This window comes from Hyperoodon ampullatus (genome assembly GCF_949752795.1).
Source record: "Hyperoodon ampullatus genome assembly, chromosome: 5".
Lineage (NCBI taxonomy): Eukaryota > Metazoa > Chordata > Mammalia > Artiodactyla > Ziphiidae > Hyperoodon > Hyperoodon ampullatus.
The window spans coordinates 3,698,371-3,713,164 of record NC_136918.1 but is presented as its reverse complement, the minus strand read 5'-3'; the positions used below and the strand labels follow the sequence as shown (position 1 = coordinate 3,713,164).

Here is a 14,794-nt window from a genome sequence, read left to right as displayed (position 1 = left end):
TTTGAATCTAAAGTGTGTTTCTTGTAGACAGCATATACAGGCATACCTCAGAGATATTGCAGGTTCACTTCCAGACTACCACAAGAAAGCAAATATTGTAATAGATAAAGCAAGTCACCTGAATTTTTTGGTGTCTCAGTGCATAGAAAAGTTATATTTACACTCCACTGTAGTCTGTTAAGTGTGCAATGGCATGATGTCTTAGAAACAGTGTCCACACCTTAATTAAAAAATACTTTATTGCTTAAAAATGCTAACCATCATCTTGACAATGCAGAGTTACTGCAAACCTTCAGTTTGTATAAAATGTAGTATCTGCAAAGCACAGTAAAGCAAAGCACAATGAAATGAGGCATGCCTGTAGTTAGATCATGTTTTTTCTTTTGAAACAGTCTCTGCCATAATAATTTCTATTTTTTATATGTCTGTGCCTTTGTTTTTCCCTCTTTTATTGCCTTCTTTTATATTAAATGGCTATTTTCTAGTGTAACATTTTAATTCCTTCAGAGATCTTTAATTATATTTTTTAGTTATTTTCATAGATGTGGGTATGAAATACCATCTGCTATCATTTCCTTACTCTAATACATCTTTGCTGTCACACACTTTTTCTGTGTACGTTGTCAAGTACACATTTCTATGTTATTGTCCCAGTGACAGAGCAATGCATAGTTTTATACAATTACTTTTTAAAATCAGTGAAAAGGACAAAAGATAAGTATATATGCAAGTATATTGTCCTTTATGACCACCTGGTAATTACCCTTCAGCACTCTGTTTTTTCCTGTAAATTCAGATTACTCTCTGATTTGTTTTTAGCCTGAAGAACTTCCTTTAGTATTTCTTGTAAAGCAAGTAAGCCAGCAACAAATTGTCTAAGCTTTTGTTCATTTGAGAGTGTTTTTATTTCATCTTTAGCTTTGAAATATAGTTTTCTAGATACAAGATTTTGGGTTGATAGCGTTTTACTTTCAGCACATTGACTATGTTATCCTGCTGCCTTCTGGCCTCTACTGTGTCTGATGAGAAGTCAGCTTTTAAACTTATTGGGAGTTCCCTTGTGTGTAATGAGTTACTTTTCTCTTACTATTGATACTTTTCAAGATTTTTTTAATCTTTGACATTCAACATTTTCACTGTGATACATCTGGTTGTGGATCTCTTTGCATCTATCCTGCTTGGACTTTGTTGAGCTTTGAAAATGTGTAGATTCATGTTTTTCATCAAATTTGGAAGTGATTAGCCATATTTCTGCAAATTTATTTCTACACCTTTCTTCTCCTGGTACTCCCATTATACATGTCAGTGTACTTAATGAATCCCACATTTCTCTCAGGCACTGTTCATTTTTCTTCATTTTTTTTTCTCTCTGCTCTTCAGATTACATAATCTCTATTGATACGTGTTCAAGATTACTGATTTCTCTTCTGCCAGCTCAGATCTGTTGAGCACCTTTAGTGACTTTTTAATTTCCATTGTTGTACTGCAGAAGTTCCATTTGATTCTTTTTTTTATATTTCTATCTTCTTATTCATTTTCTCTATGTAATGAGAGATAGTGTTATTATACTTTTAATTCTTTAGACATGGTGTTCTTTAGTTCTTTGAACATATATATAATAATTGCTTTGCAGTTGTTGTGGGCCAAGTTTCTGTTGCTTGGGGTTTTTTCCTACATATGGATTACATTTCCCTGTTTCTTTGTCTCATAATTTTTTGTTGCAAACTGGCCATTTTAGATAACATATTGCATATGTGATGCATGTAAACTAATAATTGAGCTACTCTTGATATTCGTTCTTTATCCTCCTAGAGATAGATGTTGTTGGTTGCTTGGTCATTTACTTGGAGTAGCAAACTCTGTGAGGCCTGCTCTCTGGCAGTGTGCAGCCTCTGCTGTCCCCACTCAGATCTTTTCTTCCCTTGTTTTTTATCATTTAGCCTGTGGCAGCCCCTCATTAATCAAAGGTTGTGCTTAAACCTCCTTAGCAAGTTAGATTTTTACTGTTGGATGTGGGTGTGGCTTTTGAAAGCCGCTATCACAGTTCAGAGTGTTTACTTTGCCCCATGGTCAGCCAGGGGACCGGCAGCTTAGAAGGTCCCTCTCTGATTGCTCCTGAGAAGGGCAGTCTTGGGCCATGTACCGTCTTCCAGACTAACAGGAAAACGTGTGATTTAATTTATTTATGTGATTTATTTTAACTTTAATTTTTTAGAGCAGTTTTAGGTTCATAGCAAACATGAGGAGAAGGTACAGAGAGTTGCTATCCCATAGACCCCCTGCCTCTACACGTGCATAGGCTTCCCCACTATCAACAACCAACACCAAAAAGGTTGTTTTTGCTGGGGAGAGGGTATGCCAAGCTCCTCACGCCACCATTCTAGAAATCCTGCCCTGGTTTGAACACTTTAAAAGAAAATTCAATAACCTTTTTGAGCCAGACTTCTGATTTTTTTTTTATACATTGGTATTTAAAAACAAAGAAAGGAGTAAAGGAAGAAATACACATACACCCTTAGTAATACATTTGCTTGTTTAAAAGTATTCCAGAGGGGCTTCCCTAGTGGCGCAGTGGTTGGGAGTCCGCCTGCCGATGCAGGGGACACGGGTTCATGCCCCAGTCTGGGAGGATCCCACATGCCACAGAGCGGCTGGGCCCGTGAGCCATGGCCACTGAGCCTGAGCGTCCGGAGCCTGTGCTCCGCAGCGGGAGAGGCCACAACAGTAAGCAGCCCGCATACTGCAAAAAAAAAAAAAGTATTCCAGGAATTTGTGAAGCAAAACCTTGAATTTTCAATCCCTCTATTTCTAAAGGTAACCACTGTTAATAGTTTAATGTGTGTCCTTAAGGATTCTTCAGAACCTTCAGAGAGAGAGAGCCTCAGGTTATGAAAAAAAATTAAATAAGTGATGCATGAACTGCTTCCGTAAAAATGACCGCTTCTTTTGTGTTTCTAGTCACTCATACCTAGAAAAATTCCTAACGGAACAGATGATGGAAAGGAGGGAGGATGTGTGGCTTCCACTCATCTCCTATAGAAATTCGTTAGTCACTGGAGGTGAAGATGATAGAATGTCCGTGAACAGCGGAAGTAGCAGCAGCAAAACCTCCTCAGTAAGGAATAAGAAAGGACGACCTCCACTTCACAAAAAACGAGTAGAAGGTAAGTGTGCCTTTGTACTATTAGGCAAATAGTGTGCCTGATAGTATCAAGATAAATGAAGTGGTAAATAATCCGTTGAAGCAAGATAATACTGTTAAGCACATTATTTCCTTGTATGTTTCATATACACTGAGAGGTTCAGCCACAAAGGTTGTAACAGACAAAATGGGACAGAAGCGGGTCAAGGAAAAAGAGCTGAAAAAGCATTGAACACAGAGGAGGACAGGCACAGAGAAAAAGAGGAGACAGGAAGGTTTATAAAACTGATCCCCTTACCATAGATCTCTAATACATTACAATTTAAAATAAGACAGTCATAATGTTATTCTATCAAAATGCATCCTAACATAGGAGCGATTTTGGTAAGCTGAGGATGGAACTCTGCAGCACAGTGAATATACCAGAACAACTTCCCATTTCCACCACTTGGTCGGACATTTTATTTTTGTATATTAAATTAGTGATGGCCAGATCTGGTTTTTTAACCCTCATAGGCTATGGGGAACAGGGAGTTGAACTGTCATGAAAATGCGATCAATAATAGATATTCCTATATCCAAAAAGACTAAAGATTGCTTTATTAAACAAAGCATTAGTCTTAAACTAAGAAAACTCAAAGTAAAAATGCTTATTTCCTCAAATAATCTTGCTCCATCTCCATGCTTCTCCTAATAAAATCTCTCCAAAGCAAGAGAGGACAGTGATCTGAATCATGCTCTGTTGCCCCTTTTCACAAACTTCTGTTTACCTCTGCTGCCTAAAAAATAGTGACTCGTCAAAGACTTTGCTGAAATCTGTAGCAAAATTAATCAGAATTTAAGTCTAATGTTTCTTTCATCATTGGGGAGGCAGTATTAACTATTGATGAAGAGCACAAACTCTAAATTCAGAGTTCTAGAATTCAGACCTGGCTTTCTCATTTTTCAGCTGTGTAACCTTTGAGCATGTTACTGAACCTCTCTAAGCCTCAATCACTGATCAGATGAAGGATGATCTGAGTACCTATCCTGTTAGCTATTGTGAATATTAAATTAGATACTTCCCAAAAAAAACTTAGCGCACACACAGTGATTACTTAGCACAGTGCTTGGCACATAGGCAGCATTTGATAAATGTTAGCTGCTGTTGTCAGAATGTTGTCATCATATAGTAATGCCCCTTTTCTTGCATCAGTCAGTAGATTAGGCTGAATGTATATTTCGAAGAGAATAAAAGATTTGAAAATATTTACAGACTTGATGGCAAAGTTTAAGATTACCTTTCAAGTTTCAGCTTTGGGGCTTAAAATCTTTTTGGTCCAGAAATGAAAACACAGAACCCTGTCTTTATAGTATAGGATCCTGAACTGTTCTCTAAAGAATGATGCCAGTCATTTCCTTTCGGAAATGTCTTCTAGAGCAGCCTTTTTATCAGGGCACCCCACATCTATTCCTCTATCTGTATTTCTTTTCTGCTCACAGCTTTTCTTAGATGTAATGGTCATCTTAGCCAGAGTTCATCAAATCCTTGCTATACCAAGAATGTGTTTTACGTGCATTACATCACTTAATCATTTATTTGTAATATGACTAATATTTGTAAAGCACTTAGGTCAGTCCCTGGCACATAATAAATGCTGTATAGATGTTTTATAAATCAATTCTGAGTTCAACAGTATTATCCAGGTTTTACACAGAAGAAACCAAAGGCTTAGAGAATTTAGATAACCATTTATCTATACATTAATGGAGCAGTTAGTATTATCGTCCTCAGGACGGAGAAGCATATATGGACCAGATAACCTAATTTGGTAATCATTAAATTGCAAAAAAGAAAACTTGCTCCGTATCAGTTTCAAATTTACCAAGTAACTAAGGTAAGTTACATGTCCAGAACCCTTAAGCAACAGAGTTTCATCTGTTTGGAATGAAGATGAGAGAGCTTTGCAAGAAGTGTTTTCATTGAGGAATCTTGAGGGTTAGGAGGATCTCTTCAAGAAGAGTGAGTTCTTCCTGAAGTTACTCTTTTATTCAGTAAGTCTTTACCAAGCACCTTCCTAAAAACTGCACTAGATGATGGAGATAGGGTATTAATTCCCAGTGAAGAAAAGGAGACAGAGAAGCAGGCAATTTCAGTTCAGCATGGTGAGTGCTCTGATGGGCCAAAAAGGTTCTCTGGAAACATACAGGGAGTGACCAAACTTGTAATGAATCAGGGAAAATTTTTCTGGAAAAGATGACATGTAGTAGAAAGCTGAAAGATGGTTTACCAGGTTAAGAACCTAAATGAAACCATTCCTGTGATCATAAAATTTTAAGTGCAGCAGAGAATAAAAGTTTTGAATTAAATGTTGAATGAAAAGTGGTATGAATAAAAGCAGATGTCACATATCCTTGCTGAAGAGAGTCAGTAGTGAGCTTCAGATCAGTGGAATGACCTTAGCCAGACAATGGGTAGGTATTTCCAGGAACAGAAAAGCCTCTCCAGAACATACATGCGTCTGACAAAAGTTTAGAAACTGGAGAATACACTGAGAGAGAGAGAGAATGCTTGATAGCAAAGGAGGAGCCTCACATGCACATGTCTCTGAGACTTATTGGGGGAGGAAAAACAATGGGATTCATACTACATTTTGTGATTAAAATTCTTCAGAAGGAAACACATAGCAGTAATACTATTTTTTAAGTCTTCCCACATCAAGGAAATGCAGTTGACCTAGAACAGTGGCGTGAGGGGGAGCATTAGGGGCACCAACCACCTGTGGAGTTGGAAATCCATATCTAACTTTACAGGTCCATGTACTTGGTTCCGCATCCGTGGATTCAGCCAACTGTGGATGGTGTAGTACTGGAGTACATACTTATTTTTTAAAATCTATGTTTAAGTGGACCCATGCTGTTCAAACCGTATTGTTCAAAGGTCAACTGTAATTTAGAATTTTGTAGGTAGAACTTTATAATTATGTAGTATTTTATCAGGATTTAGATATGCAAATAATGCTATAAATAGTAATTTAATCTGTTCAAATCTTTATAAATGATCTTTAGAAGAAGGAAAAAATAGTGCCTGGTCTCTTGAAGAAACTTAAATCTAATTACAGAGATAACATATACACATGACAAATCACCTGCCAATGCAGGACAGTGTATAATTAAGCCCTAAGTGAGCAAGAATGATTTTGTTTCCTCTAGAAACAAAAAAGAATGGTAAGTGGGGGCTCAGTGGGGTGATCAGAGAAGACTTCCCTAGAGAGGTAGAAGTTAGAGGCATGAAATCAGTGAGTCCCTCAATCCAGCCCCGCAAGTATAACCTGGCCAAAGAGTTACCTCTCTGGTGACCAGTGCCTAGTTGTGTAACAGGATTTGCTGATTTCTCAGTAAAGGCCAGCCAGATTTTAAGTGCTGCTGCCTGGGGCCCCTCTAAGACCCAGTAAATAGGCCTTTTATTGCTTGAGCAAAAGGAAGGTTAGAGGGGTCTCTCTGGCTGGCCACATCCTTCCCCTTCTATAGGGATGGAGGGACTTGGAAGAGATGATAATGTAGGATAGCTAACATTTGATGTTTACATACATTACCTTATTTAAGCCTTACAACTCAATGAGCTCAGTTACCAATATCCCCTTTTGTACATGAGCAGACTGAATTTTGGAAATTTAATAGCTTATACAAAGTCGCACAAGTGAGTGGTGTAACTGGAATGCAAACCTAGGCAGTGTACTCCAGAGCCATGCTCTTTAAATCTATGCTATAACTCCATCCAGAGTTCATCCCACCCATGACATTCTGTGACACTCATTAACTGGAATTTTACAGATGAAAGTCTGGATAATACGTGGCTGAACAGGACTGACACCATGATTCAGACTCCTGGCCCCCTGCCAGCACCACAGCTCACTTCCACTGTACTGCGAGAGAACAGCCGGCCCATGGGAGAGCAGATTCAGGAGCCTGAGTCTGAACATGGTTCTGAACCTGACTTTTTACACAAGTAAGTAGTAAAAAAATTGTTTTCTTGGCATAAAACCTGCAACTGTTAAAGTAAGAAAAATTATTTCATCTGAGCATATTGTTTTCTCAGTTAATGAGAAAACAAAACCACAAATAGTTTTATATTAGAAGATGTATAATAAGTCTGCAAACACTTGTGGATCTCAGTTCCTCAGAGTCCAGAGACCTGTAGATGCATGGTGTCTTACGAAGTGCTGATTTCATTTGGAGTTTGCAGATTCATTGGGCAGGTCTGTTTCTCCTCAGAGATTTGCCAAGAACACATGCAGGTTTACTTCCTTGGCGAGAGAGCCTAGAAGAGTCTCTGCTAAGGTGGTTCCTAGTCTGAACACCAAATAGACTATTACTTTTATCAGCCATTTAATTAATAGTACTTTGTCTTGGTTAAGTTTATATTTTAAACTTGAACTGTTCATAGATTAAGAATTGTTAAAGCAGTGATAAATTCTGAGAATAGTGGTCCTTTCTGTAGGATAATCAAGCTCTTACCTTTTACTGCACTAGCGATTAAACTGTTTTCTAGTACCATGGCTCTGAAAATCTTGGAAAAGGCAGGGTGATGGCATGACTTTTGCTTTGAAAACCTTAACTTTTTCTTTGTTATTTTCCATTCAACTTTGAAAGTCTCTAAGCTCCTCACTTGTGTTTCTGTTCATATTAGAGTAATGCTGTGAATTACTCTAATGGATAAGAGAGAATTCTCACTAGAACTCAACAAATCTAGCAGGTTGAAAATAGAAAGGGGCAGTGTTAGAAGAATTCAGATCCTGGGTTTTCACAAGGAATCTTTGCTCCGAGGATCTGCCTTCTTCAAAGCTGAAAGGATCATCTTTGTCAGCCACTGCATAACTGGGCCATCTTAGAGGGTAGTTTGCCTTATGACCAGCACTCCCACTCCATTTCCTACTGGGGGAGGGGGGTATCCTCCTCATTGGAGCCTTGCTCCCCTGACCTTACCATGTCAGTCCCTCCTGGCTGTGGTCTGTCGTCTTTTTCCTGCTATAGATTTATAGGTTGAATCAAGGTGGTAGCCTAACATGATATAAAGACAGCTGCTTCGAGAGAACTTTATGCGGCAGATTTTAGCTACCAAAAATCGTTCAAGTTTCCATCCTATAAAATTCCCAAGAGTCATGTTGATTTTGTGCAAGTGTCCATGTGCCAGTAAGGATAGAGTACAGATGACGACGATTTGGCTCAGCATGTACCTGACTCCAAACTTCCTCAGAAGGACTGAGAAAAAATGTCATCTACTCTCCCTTGTTCAACTCTGGAGAGCTCTGAGCCACGAAGCCAGCATCATTCCCGTCCCTTCGGGGACTGAGTGTGCAGCTAGGAACACTTGTAAGTAGGGCAGCAGCTGGATACAGAAGTGTGAGAAGGGCTCTTGCTTAGCAGGGATTTGGGGAAAGACGCTGATCATTTAAGCACCTGTGGGGGAGGAAAAGGTTTTCCTCAACCTTCTTAGGGCCCCTGGCTGGGTCTAAAGATTTAACTGACAAAGACAGATTAACAGGAGAAAAGCCTACAAATTTTATTAAATTTTTACATGTACATGGGAGCCTTCACAAGAGAATGAAGACCTAAAGAAGTGACCAGAGCAGGAAGCTTTTAAGCCTTTTAGACAAAGAAACAATAAATTGTGGAGAAATGACAAGACAAATGAGTTTGGACTGGAGTAGTCCAGCTAGGGCTAGGTAGTCCTCATCTTAACTAGGAAGATAAGCATTAGTTTAACAGGGTTTGTTTGCACGTTCCTCTGCTGCCATCTCTGGGCTGATACGAGTCTGTCTCCAGTAAAAGGAGAATTTATTTTCTGCCTTTAGGCAGAAAAGGGGGAACTTTTTCTGTGTTTTACTACTTCTTAATCGCCTTCAGCTCAAAACAGTTTTTATCTCAAAGAAGCATATCTTGGGGTGACATATTCTGATTGCCTTCACACCTAACAACTAGCCTCCACAGCCAGCTTCTCTTGGAGACTTAGGGATCTCCAGTTTACTGCCATTTCTGCAAAGACAGGTCCTTTGATAATGATCTCAACCTTGATCCTGGAATAAATCCAGCTAACTCCCCTTACATGGGGATTAGGCCAACCAACTATGGCCATTTTAGCATGGGACTGATTACCTAAATTCCTCATGTGCTGCCACAAAATGAATAATAGCACCCTCTCTTAGTCCTCAGATGCAGATCTCTTGGTTAGGCCAGCCGAAATTAGAAGACTTAAATCGGAAGGACAGAACAGGAATGAACTACATGAAAGTGAGAACTGGAGTAAGGCATGCCGTGTAAGTGTTACATCAAGTGTCACAAGAACATGATCACTGTGTGATGGTCATTTTGTGTAACGACTTGGGTTTCTCTGATGTTTGGTCTTAGAAGAGGAGTTAAAATCATAATTTAGGATATGCTATGCAGCGTAGGATAGGAATGGGGGACATGGGTGCTTGAGGCCTTCAGCATTTGAATCCTCGTGTGCCACTCGCCAGCCGTGTGGCCTCGGATAAGCTCTAAAACCTCTGTGCCTCTGGTTCCTCATTTGTAAATTTGGGATAATAATGGCACCAATCACTTAGAGTTCTGTGGGAATTGACACATAGCTAGCTAGTAATATTGTTATTGCATTTAAATTATACTTCCTCCTGATGAGTTGAGATGAAATCTTCAGTTAACCAAATGAATGATTCTTTTTTTTTTTTTTTTTTTTTTTTTTTTTTTTTTTTGCGGTACGCGGGCCTCTCACTGTTGTGGCCTCTCCCGCTGCGGAGCACAGGCTCCGGACGCGCAGGCTCAGCGGCCACGGCTCACGGGCCCAGCCGCTCCGCAGCATGTGGGATCTTCCCAGACCGGGGCACGAACCCGTGTCCCCTGCATTGGCAGGCGGACTCGCAACCACTGCGCCACCAGGGAAGCCCATGAATGATTCTTAATTACCTTAGAGTTCAATATCACAATTTGTGTAGTCTACTGGTTGTAATTGGAAGGTGTGCTTTCATTGGTTAGAAGACCCAGTGTAAGAGCCAGAACTCCAGGTTCTATCAGTCTGAACAGCTTTCTGACTGTGCTTTTTCTGTATCAGTCGGGGTCTAATGGAGGAAGATGCTGAGCCCATCTTTGAAGATGTAATGATGTCATCCCGGAGTCAGTTAGAAGATATGAATGAAGAATTTGAAGATACTATGGTTATTGACCTGGTAAGGAAGTTCAATACATTTTTCTTCTGTTAAAATATGTGAATGGGTTGGCGTAAGATAATGCTCTTGTTTTCAGAACCCTGTGAGAGGAAGAGGAGGAGGAGGTAACACTGACCGACAGTGGGCAGGGCCCGTGTAGCGCTTGTAGCACTTGTGGGCATTTGGATGAGCTTATGTTTTTCAAGCCCGTTTTCAAAGCAGTCAGATTTTCAATTCTGGCAATAACAGAAACTGGCTCCTTATTCCTTCATGAAAAACAGCTTACACTAGATCTTTCAGTATAGCATGTTCATCTGGCCTCTTGTACTTTAAATTGGAGCCTATGTACACTGCACTCCAACATAGCAACCAAATGCAGAATATGGACCTTATTTGTTCAATGTGAAGAGACATGTTTAAAATAAGGAAATCTGAATATGGACTAAGTGTAGGTGATATTAAGAAATTTTCTTTGTCAGAAATAGTAATACATGGTGGTTATGTTTTTTAAAAGTTTCCATCTGTTAAGAGATACATACTGAAGTAGTCATAGGTGAAATGACATGGAGAAGAAAACAACAGGAATTCAATGGAACAAGATTGGCCAAATGTTTGAAAATTGTTTAAGCTGGGTGATGGGTGTATGGGAGTTCATCATACTGCTTTCTCTATGTATTAATTTGCTAGACTGCCATAACAAATATCATTGACTGGGTGGCTTCAACAGAAATGTATATTCTCACAGTTCTGGAGGCTAGACGTCAGCGAGCATTCTGAGGCCTCTCTCCTTGACTTGTAGATGGCCATCTTCTCCCTTTGTCTTCACATGATCTTTCCTCTGTGCATGTCTCCTCTTCTTGTAAGGACATGGATCACATTGGATGAGAACCCACCCATACGATCTCCTTTTACTTACCTCTTTAAATGCCCTGTCTCCAAATATGGTCACATTCTGTGGTCTAGGGGTTAGGAGTTCAACATATTAATTTGGGGGGACATAGTTTACCCCATAGCATTCTGCTTTGTATGTTCTGAATTTTCCATAATGAAAACGTTTGGTAAGAAACGTAAATGAGACCATATCCAATCTGTAACCTCCCTCAGCCCACCCATCAGTAGCTCTCCATCTGCCTGCTTTGGGGAATTTAGTGAAGTTTTGTCACCTAGTGTTTGATCAGTCTTATAATTATTCCATGATTGAGAGGTATGTTCTTTGTTTATAGGCCCAAAAATTATTTATATGCATTTACACATTCATTGTAATTTGAAAGCCTTTTTTTTTTATCTAAGTGATAATTAAAAGCCAAATACTGTTACATTTTTCTTTAATGTATGCTCCTGTAAAAGCCAGATTCTTTTCCTTTCAAATTGACCCTTAACAGTTCTTTATATTTATGATACTATTAGAAATATTAGCTGATTATCACAGTTCATTGTCTTAATGTATCTCAGGAAAAAATTAAGTATCTGGCTTCTCTTTCCAGCCCCCATCAAGAAATCGGCGAGAGAGAGCTGAGCTGAGGCCAGATTTCTTTGATTCTGCAGCTATCATAGAAGACGATTCAGTAAATGTTAAATTATTACTGTTCTTTATTATGGTTTCTGGGTCTTGTTTATGCATGAATTTAATAATTGTGTTTCACTTTTTCTAGGGATTTGGAATGCCTATGTTCTGAAGTCTGAAGAAAATTTACAAATCTGGAACTCTATTATTTAGAGCTAGAGGCCTATATACTGTGATAGCTTGTATGGGGGAAAAAAACACTTTTGATGTGATCTGATTTGTTTTTTAATCAAATGATTGAGGTCATTCCCTTTTTGCAGTGACAGAAGAGGAGCATGTAAATTACCCAAGAGAATGTTGGTGAATGTCACCTCAGAAAGACTGACCTGAAAAATCATTTGTGTCCTATTATTGGACTTATCCCAATACAGATGTGTGTGTTTTTCTGGAGGGAGGAAGAAATTTTAAATTTTTAAAACAGCTGTCAAGATAAACACTGTAATACACCTGTTTTATGAAAACTCAGCATTGAGTTAAAAAAACTATTTTTAACTTTATTTTCCTGTTGTACAATTTAAAAACCGTTTTAACATTTTGCCTTTTTATGTTTTAAAAGCTAACCATTTTTATTAAACCTATGAGTAAAGCAGCTCATCCTAATTGCCGAAGAGTGTTTTGGAGCTCACTGGATTTGGTTGGACCTTGTGGAATACAGAAATATGGAGGAGCAGAATACTGACAAGCTAAGATGAAACTCTGACAGTGCATCTCTGCCAAAAACCATACACCCTCTGTGGACATGGATATGAATTCCCCGATTTTATATACTCTTGAATAAAAAGGTTTATTTTTATTTATAAGGGGGCATAAAATAAGACATGTCCAAGCAGCCATTTTTCCAACAGATGCTGTACACCATTCATTTTATATAGATTAGGGAGATTCAAATACAGTACATTTTCTATTGGTATTTGTTCTGTGCATTTTTAGCAACTTCTACCAGCAAATAAAGTATTCTCAGTAAAACAAAAATGGTTCTCAAGTTATCAGTTTGCTGTTTTTACCACTTATTTCATGCCCTGCCAAATTCAAGTTACATGGACTTCCATTTTCTTAAAAAGATAATCATGAACTCCTTTGCCATTCAAACGTAATTTTAAGTGTAACATAACCGTGTCTACTTCCCATGCACTTAATACCCTTATGCACTAATTTTGTGAATTAAGTTTACCAATTATAGAAGTATGTGCTGCATAGAAGTCTGTGCTTAGAGGGTGAAGTTCTTAAGCTTACCTTGAAATACAGCAACATTTCAGTGTTAAATGTGCATATTAAGGATAATTCTTTGGGGGAAAGAAATTATGAATCTTCAGGACAGCCTTTAATGGTTTAGAGTTACATTCTGCTTAAACTTTCATGACTTGCTGCTACTGTTATTTTAAAAAGCCCACTTTCTTCCTTTCTGATTTTTAAAGTAAGCCTCAGAACTTCCAAACCAATCCATCCACAGCTGTTTCTGGGCTGGTTTTTAAAGTAAAGTAGCTGCAACAGAGTGATGTGGCTTTCCCTTTTTACCAAAAAACAAAAGCATTAAAAAAAAAAAATCTGTGCACCCAGTGACTATGTGGGAAAGCAAAATGGATTATTTTATTCATCCTTTTAGTAAACAAACTTTTCTCAACATTTGTACAGTTCTGAAAAAAACTTGGTCACCAAAAATGTTTTATCTGTTAATTGAGCAATTCCTGGGCTCCAGTTGGGGCTGGGGTCTCGCTTTCCTCCAGAAATGTGGGTTTCACTGGAAGTGAACGGGCGGGGATGATTGGACTGTCCACCATGCCAGCCCTGCCCGCCACCTGTGGTTCTGGCCAGGGAGTAGGCTGGGAAGTGCCCTGGCATCTGCACAGATTGATCCTTGGCTTGACAGTTTCACATGGAAAACAAACAAATGCTGACTTAGAATTGTGGACTACCGTGCAACAGAAAAGGCGTAATATCAACTCCAATGGGTTTCCAGTTCAGTTTGAAGTCAATCGAATTTTTGTATTTTCAGTGTCTCCTTGATTGGTTTTGCTAGTAATTCTGTAAATTGTACATTTGCAATATGAGGTTTTTTTCCTTTTGTACAATTTGAAACTGATGCTTCACCTTTCCTTTAATAAACTATTCAAAATCAGGCTTGTGGTAGTCATCCTATTGTTCCTACTAGGTAAAGCTTTAAAGAGGTGATTCTTGTCCTGTCGACAGAATGATGAAGCTTTCCTTTTTTACCAAAAACTGAGAGTTTGCTCTTTCAGATCATTTGTTAAATGATGGCAAAATTCCTGTATCAATGAGGCTTTACTTTTTTAAGCAAGCAGAACCTTAGGACTAGCTCAACAGTTCTCTTTCATTCTTTGTATTTCCTTGGAGAGAGTGAGAGACTAGCTAGGCCAAGTGGTCTGTGATTCAAGAGGAAGCCTCTCGTGGGCTGCGTTTTGGAGGAGGCATTCAGGGATTATCAACTGGTCTGAAGCCTGGGTCCTTCCCCCACCTGAGATCCACACCCAGCACTTCTGCACGGTTGCCCCCTATAGCAGTGCCCTGTAAAGATCACTTGTGTTCTACATGGCTGCTGAAGTGAGGGTTTCTCTTGACATTGCTGCCAGGTGTCACTGAACAAAATTGTATCCTATACTTTATGGGCCTGACCGTGTTCTTTGGGCTGTGTTCATTAGATGGACTAAGATGGCTGTGCAGAAGAGACAGGAATGCAGGGGATAACTCGGCAGGTGAGCTCTCCAGGCAGCCCAGGAGGGAAGGTGATGAGGACGGATCTCTGTAGCAGCTCATCTTGAAGGTTATGTGCTTATGAGATTAGACCAGGGCTTTGCCCATGTGTGACTCTACTTTCAGACAAGCTTGCAAACCTCCCAGATGTGACTTGACTGTGACTCTCCATTGGCCCTGCTCTCAGAAAAGAATCTA

At 39.2% G+C, this 14,794-nt stretch overlaps 1 protein-coding gene across 2 annotated transcripts in view; it reads left to right on the top strand.

Annotated features, from left to right (window-relative positions):
- STAG1 (STAG1 cohesin complex component) overlaps nt 1–11,999 on the top strand; it is a gene marked incomplete at both ends in the record, with an annotated part of 314,305 nt that extends 302,306 nt beyond the window's left edge. Inside the window, 6 exons of one of the 2 annotated variants that reach the window (XM_079704598.1) lie at nt 2,959–3,164; nt 6,956–7,130; nt 9,328–9,438; nt 10,230–10,344; nt 11,808–11,888; nt 11,976–11,999. In XM_079704598.1, coding sequence (XP_079560724.1) covers nt 2,959–3,164; nt 6,956–7,130; nt 9,328–9,438; nt 10,230–10,344; nt 11,808–11,888; nt 11,976–11,999 — 712 coding nt within the window. Of the gene's footprint in view, nt 1–2,958; nt 3,165–6,955; nt 7,131–9,327; nt 9,439–10,229; nt 10,345–11,807 lie in introns of both variants that reach the window. The other variant, XM_079704597.1, reaches the window with a different exon arrangement.
- Nucleotides 12,000–14,794: the final 2,795 nt, after the last annotated feature.